This window comes from Rhea americana, unplaced genomic scaffold (genome assembly GCF_003343005.1).
Source record: "Rhea americana isolate MKP2758 unplaced genomic scaffold, rheAme1 scaffold_378, whole genome shotgun sequence".
Taxonomy (NCBI): domain Eukaryota; kingdom Metazoa; phylum Chordata; class Aves; order Rheiformes; family Rheidae; genus Rhea; species Rhea americana.
Window position 1 is genome coordinate 264,996 of NW_028186510.1, and position 6,980 is coordinate 271,975.

The 6,980-nt window shown below is 65.7% G+C and overlaps 1 protein-coding gene across 1 annotated transcript in view; it reads right to left on the minus strand.

The window, feature by feature from the left end:
- ONECUT3 (one cut homeobox 3) overlaps positions 1-6,935 on the minus strand; it is a 32,415-nt gene extending 25,480 nt beyond the window's left edge. The window contains exon 1 of the mRNA XM_085313120.1: positions 5,906-6,935. Coding sequence (XP_085169246.1) covers positions 5,906-6,935 — 1,030 coding nt within the window. The remainder of the gene's footprint in view (positions 1-5,905) is intronic.
- Between the last annotated feature and the right edge of the window lie 45 nt (positions 6,936-6,980).

Sequence of the window (6,980 nt, forward strand, 5' to 3'; positions counted from 1 at the left end):
AGAAAAAGAAAAAGAAAAAGAAAAAGAAAAAGAAAAAGAAAAAGAAAAAGAAAAAGAAAAAGAAAAAGAAAAAGAAAAAGAAAAAGAAAAAGAAAGAAAAAGAATAATTTGGGCAGCTGCTCGGCGAAACCTCTCTTCGCCCGTTGCGAGCGACGGGTCTGTCCCGGGCCCAGTTCGGAAACGGGCCCGGCTCCCTCCGGGGCAGCGCGGCCGCGGAACCCGCCCGGCCGCCCCTGCCCGCGGGGGCTCATCTTGGCTGCCCGCAACAGGAATTATTTTSGCTTAGAAACAGCGATTCCCGCTGCGGGTGGGCGCCGTGGGCGGACAGTCACCGCGAACACAGTCGTCGAGCGGCTGCGGGCGGCCTCGCGCGTGGGACCGGGCCCACGCGTGATTTCGCCCCGCTACGGAGTGCGCTGCCTGCCCCAGGGCTGATCGCACCAAACTGGCTCCAGCCGTGCAGGGAACCGGCGGAGAGCCAGTACCGGGCCGGGAATGTCTCCCGCACCGGCTTCCTGCGGGCAGGGATCCTATCGACTGGCCCGTAAATCTGCTCCGCGGATCAAATGCTTTATGCAAGCGCTGGATTTCGCACGCAGATGCGCACCTCGCAGCAGCAAGGGGAAAAACACCGAATGATTTATCAGCTAAGTGTTAATTCGAGTTAAGGACAAATAAACGCAGAGATGGAGGAGTGAGTGTTGCAAAAGGAAAATAACGATGTTCTCGCCCTCCCCCGTAATAAACACAAGCGAATTTTCTGTTTCTAGACGCATTAATAAATCCGTGGCGGGGATGCGGTTTTTCAGCCCCTGATCCGAAGGGGCAGCGGCCCCTCGGCCCTCCCGACCCGCCGAGCCCGGGGCCGGGCACGGGAGAAGGGGCGCCGGGAGAGGTGGGAAGCGGAGCCAGCGACGGAGGTGTCGCCGCTTAAATGTACTTTATGCTAAAACGACAGAAATTGTTCCTGAAGGGCCGAAGGGGAGAACGCAAACGCACCCACTACCCTACGGGAGCACGCAGGGATGGGAGCGCACCTACCGACCCACGGACACGCAGGGATGGGAACGCAGGTGAGCACACGGCTCCCAAATAAGCCCTTGGAAATGGAGCCTGGTTGGAGCCGTGGAGCCTCTTTTGCTCTCCCTTGGGAAATGTCAGTGCGCGGAAAAAAAAGGGATCAAAAGAGGGGGGATCGCGGGTGGGGGGTGGAGGGGCTTCTGCCTGCTTCTTTGCTTGTGCAGTTTTAAGAAGAAATCCAACAGCTTTGACAAGCTTGTTCCTTGAGGGGGAAAAAAAAAAAGCTCGCCCTGAGGTGTGCTACCGCGTGTGGGGATGAGACCGGGAAGTGGCAGAGGCAGACGGGGCCGTTGCTGGCGGGACCCGCGGTCTCTGCCGGGACGCGCGGCCCCCCGCGGTCCCCCGGCCCGCTCCCTGCCCGCCCGGCGCGCTGCACCGCGCAGCCCGCCCGAGCCCTGCCGCAGCTCCGCGGCCCGGAGGCTGGCGCCGGGCACGGCTGGAGGTTCAGAGCGAAGCAGCTCCTTTGCAAACAGCTCGGCACAACCAGTCCGGGGAGATCAGCTCGCCCCTTACCGGCCCGGCTAGCTGTCTGCCCGCAGCCACGGTCTTTTCTGTGGCCCCTCGACGGTGAGTACGGAGCGGAGGCCTGAGGGTGCGGTAGAGCATGGTGCTCCGCTTCCTCTAATTGCTAATTAACGTGAGGATGGGTGGACACCCCYCTTTCCCGACGGGTAGCTGGGCCAGGCTAGCCCTGGCTCCTCGGGGAGGGCTTGACATGCCGAGGCGAGATTTGAGGCTCTGTACGAGGAGTGGGGTGTGGGGGGTCCCCGTCCCCTGCGCCTCGAGCCGAGCCGTGCCGATGCCCTMGACTAAACAGGGGGTGGACAGCCCCCCTCCCCCCTTAGCACGGGGGCGCCCAGCGGCTCCGTCGCTGCCGACAGAAGGACCGGACAGGGCAGCGATTGGGGGTGTCTCTGCTTGCACCCCAACTGCAGCCCTGTCGCGGGGCAACCCCCAGCACCGTCGGAGGGGGGGGAAGCCCAGCTGCGTCGTGGAGGGAGGGCCCGACTCGGGGTCCCGAAGGGCGCTCTGGGGGGAGGGAGGGGGGCACCGCAGAGGTGCCGCCTGCGGTGGCCGCGCCGCGGGCCGGGCGCCGGGGTGCAGCGCCGGGCGCTCTCCCCACCCTGCTGCCCGCCGGCCCGGCCTCGTGGGCAGCTGCGGAAGAGAGGGGGGCAAAGTTTGCAGAGCTGCATCTGGAGGGAAGGGGAGACTGCGGAAAGATGGATGGGCAGAAGGGACGGGACGGGCAGCGGTCAGCTGTTGCCCAGATGCCTCTCAAAGAGACACTGCTCCTGTGCGGAGCCCGGCGCGGGGAGAGGAGCCGCTGCCCGCCCGGTGCTGGYTGCTGGCGTGCAGAGGTGCGGGCTTTGGGGAGGTGGAGAGCTCGTAGCCCCCCGGCTGCTGCACTGCCCGGGGAGGCGGCAAGGCCYCGGCTGAATAATTAATGGTTCATCTGCGCGTGGGGCGGTGAGAGGGGGGAATTGGAGTGGAAAGAAGAGAAAAGCAGCAATTGCCATTTATAGGGGCCCAGCTTGTTTATTGATCCTCTATTTACTGACTCGAACTAATACATCAGATGGACTCCTGAACCCGGCCAAATGGCCTGCGCTGCGGGCCCGGCGCGGCGGCCGAGCTGGCGAGGAGCAGCCGCCCTGCCCCGGGCGCTGGCTGCCCCGCCGGCGCCGGCGCCGGGCGCCCCGGGCAGAGCCCTGGGCCAGGGCTCGGCCGCGGCCACGCTGCCAGGCCCGGCCGGCCCCGCTCCCGCCGCCGGCGCCCAGGCCCCCCGCCGACCCCCACGGGACGGTCTCCGCGGCCCCCTCGCCCTGACCATGCCCCCTCGCCGCGGTTCTTCCGTCTGAAAAACACCTTTTTTTTTTCTTGCGTTGGGAGAGGGGGCGACACTACTATTCCCAGGTTGCTGTTCCTGCCACAACCCCGGCTCAGCCTCACCGGGGTCGGGCCGGGGGTCGCAGCCCTCCTGGCCCCTCCAGCTCTCCTTCCCCCCCGCCCCCGCCAGCCCAGGGCTGCTCCGCGGCGGCGCTTTCCCAGTGTTTGGAGACGGTATAAAAGGACGAGCAGGATCGATCGGCGGCCCCGGGGTGAATCAGGGGGAGGCATTCGCCTGCATCGATCGGAGGGGCCGGGCACGGCCCCCCCACCCGACTCTTTTCCATATAATCACGCTTTTAAAGGCAACCCGAGACCGTACACACGGGGGCCGGGGCGTGGGAGCCGCTCGGGATGAGTAGCGGGGCCGAAGGGAGCCCGCGGGCACTCGGGCCTCCCCGGCCGCTCCCCATCGTGCGCCCACGGCGACCCGCGGACCCGGTCGGCTCTGGGCCCCCGGTCCCGCTTCTCCAGCAGCTTCCCCYGACGCCTGTATGTTGCGGCGGGGCCGAATCCGGCCCAGCAGCAAAAMCACAGCTTTGAAAAGCCAGGAGTCTTTAAAAACAGACCTCGGCTCCCCCAGGCGCCCCTCAGAGGGGTTTTAACCTGCCCCACGACGGGGCTCACCGGGACTGACGCCGGGCAGACCGCTTGGCCTCCCCGCCGCGGCTCGCTGGTCCCCAGGGCCGGCTCCTTCGGCGCAGAAACGTGGCGAGAGAAACGAAACGAAACCCGGGCCCAGCGGGGCGGCAGCGGCGCCGGGAGACCGGAACAAAGGCGTCGGGCCGGGGAGGCCTCGGGGCGGCCGGGGCAGCCCCCSCCCCGTCCGGACGGCGCGGTAACGGGGGCCGCCCCGACGGGCCGCTCGCTCCCGGCGGCCGGGGCGCCCGCGGCCCTGGTCCCGCGTGCGAAAGCTGTAGTTTAGCGGAGGCGAATCCATCGCGGGGTTTTCCATCGCGGAAAGCGAAGAATTACAAACCGGCCCTATGAAATGATGGTTTCCATTTACGGAAGGAAATTTCCCCCTCGCGCAAAGCGCCCCTTGGAGCGCAGGGAAGGCCGCGGCAGAGAGATTAAAAAMCATTTTGGGGAGAATAAACCTCCCCAGACACCAGGATAGCGACGGAAGCGAGGACAGGGCCGAGCTCTGCCGGCCTCTGCCGCGCCGGAGTCGGGCTCCTACCCGGGGCCTCGGCGAGCCGAGACCAGCGGGCTCGAACCTTCCCGAACCTCTCGGCTAAGCGGGTTAATTTTCATCATCGTAACTATGTATATATATTTTTTTGAATTTTGGCGAGAAGTCAGCCACCCCTCGCTCAATTAGCCCGAACAACGGGGGCATTAAACGGCCGATCGCGGCAGTGTTTAAATCTTTATTTACCAGAACCTTGTAAAGCCAAGAACAATTTGCATTCTATTAACTGCTTTTCAATAGGGCATCGACTGGAACTAAAAGATGCCACTACCCTGCCCTAATTAAAGAGCAACTGAATTACACTAAATACATATGAACGCTGCTCTCCTCCATAAATAACGGCGGACTCCTTGCCGTGCGGAGCGCCCCGGCGGACCGGACTCTGCCATGCCCCTTCTGCCCCACGGAGAATTATGATTTCTTTAAAAATGACCCCTCCTTCCTACGATCCACAGACACTCCCGCTTGGTCTGGCTGAATCTTTCCCAGGGAKCGTGCGGAGGAGCCGGGATGAGCCGAGCCCGGGAAAGAAGCGCTGGGAGGGATCCCGCGGGCAGAGGTAGCCACCTCTCCGCTCGGCTCTCACCCCTCTTCCAGCCCTTGCACCGTGTCCGCACACAGACCCCAGCCGCGCCTGCGGCTCCGCGTACCGCGGAGGAGCGCTTAGCCGGGCCGCCCCCCTCGGAGCCGGCAGAGCTGCAACAGCCACCGACGACCACAGCACGGCCCGCAGGTGTCTGCGTCGCGAAGACGCGTTTTTTTTTCCAGCAAACATGTCCCTGACCCTGCGGCCCAAGCCTGCCTGAGGCTGCATAAACCCCTCTGGGGGCGGGCGCGGAGCCGGGCGGTGGGCTGCGCACCCGCGGTGCTGGGGAGCAGCATCCCACCCCCCCAGGGTGGGATCGGGGGGACATATGCTTCTTTTTCCCGGGGGAACTGGTGCCTGCAAAGGGATCAGAGCGCAGCGCCGGACGCTTCCCGAGGCTCCGCACCTCGATTTTTGGTCCCACGCAGGCACCACCGTTTCCCCCGCAGAAACCCGCTTTGGCCCGAGGGGCGAAAGCGGGCAGCGGGAGGACGGAGCCAGAGGCATTTACCGAGCTCAGGTCGGGCCGCACGTCGTGATCGGCGGTGCCAAACGGAAAAAGAAGGTGCTCCGACATCTCCCGAGGAGCCGGGCTGCCGCTCAGCCTGCACCCGGCGCCCGGGGGCGGCACCGTGTCAGCAGCGCCCCGGGGTCCCCGGCGCGGGGAAGGGGCCGCTGCAGCGGGCGGCACCAACGGGAAATAATCGCCAGGGCTGGAGCCGGGGTGGCGGGGGCAGAGTGTCCGGTAGTCCCGGGCAGCCTCCTGCGTTAATATTCCCGGCTCCTGCGACCTATGAGATCCGTTTTCGCCAATAGCAAGCCCGGGGCGTGGGGAGAGGGGGGATTTGCGTTAAATATAATTTCCTTCTCTAGCTTCTCAACACTTAAAAGCCGCTGGTAACACCCCCCCCCTCCCCGCCACATACACACGGTCGCTTCCCAATGCTGCGGAGAGCACGCCCGGGCTGCCTGTGCGCCCCGGCTCCCTCTGCTTCCCCGTGTGCGCCTTTCACAAGCACCGCGTGTGCAAGGGAGGGGACGCTCAGTCGTGTGACAGGCCGACAGCACACACGTACACTCGCAGCCGCACACCCAAACAGCCCCGAAGGTGTCGGGAGCAGGCTCCCAGGTGCCCTCGCACACCCGCCGTGCCCTACCTGCGAGCCTGAGCGCGGACATCCTCTGAAATTCCGGCTCCTGCAACCATTTCCACATCCTCCGGAAAGTCTCACGGCCAGACTTGAGCTTACTCCAGGGCTTGGGGTTTCGCAGCAGGTCCGAGAGGGTCCCTTGAGAGCGGCACAAGATCCTCTGCGCAAAGATCGCCTGCGGGATGCTGTAGCGCTTCAGCTCGGCCGTGATCCGCTGAGCCACCTCTTTGGTGTTGATCTCCTCCACCTGCCCGGAGCCGCCGGGCTGTGAGCCCGAGGCGGAGGCCTGCCGCTCCCGCTCGCCCAGGAGGGAGCCGCCGGGCTGAGCGTGGTGGTGGCCGTGCGGGTGCATCCCGTTGAGCGGCGGCATCATGGCCGAGCTGGGCGCCGCCAGCCCCCGCGCCAGGTGCTCCTCGCCCCGGGACAGCATCGCGGCGTGCGAGTCGAAGCCGTTGGGCGAGAGCATCTTCTCGTTGGGCAGATGGCCCCCGGGGCCGTAGGGCGCCAGCGGCTGCTGCGCGTTGTGCAGGCTGCCCAGGCCGTTGGGGAGCGGCGAGAGGGGCTGCCCCATGGACGGCATGTCCTTGGGGTAGTGGCTGTAGAGGTTGCCCATGGAGGCGAGGCTCCGCTCGTCGCGCATGAGGGTGAAGCTGCCGCTCACGTTGCCGGCGAGGCGCTGGTGCGGGTGGTGGTGGTGATGGTGGTGGTGCGGGTGATGGAACTTCTCCGAGACGGTGGAGATGGGCGGCAGGTGCTGCAGCGGGGTCAGCGTGGTGTAGGTGCTGCTCAGGCTCATGCCGGACGGCGACTCGCAGGACATGCTCATGGCCGGGTGGAGCGGGGCGGCCAGGCTGTGCTCGGCGCGGTAGTCGCCTCCCTCCAGGATGGAGGCCATGCTGGAGACCATGGCGGGCCGGGCGTGCGGSACCAGGTTGCGGTGCGAGCCCTGGCGCCCGTGGGCCGGGCTCATAAGCTCGGCGGGCTGCGAGTGCGGGACGCCGTGCAGGCTGCCCAGGTTCTCCATCGCCAGCTCCATGGTGTCCGCCGGGCTCTGGCGCTGCCTCGCCCGCTCGCTCGCTGC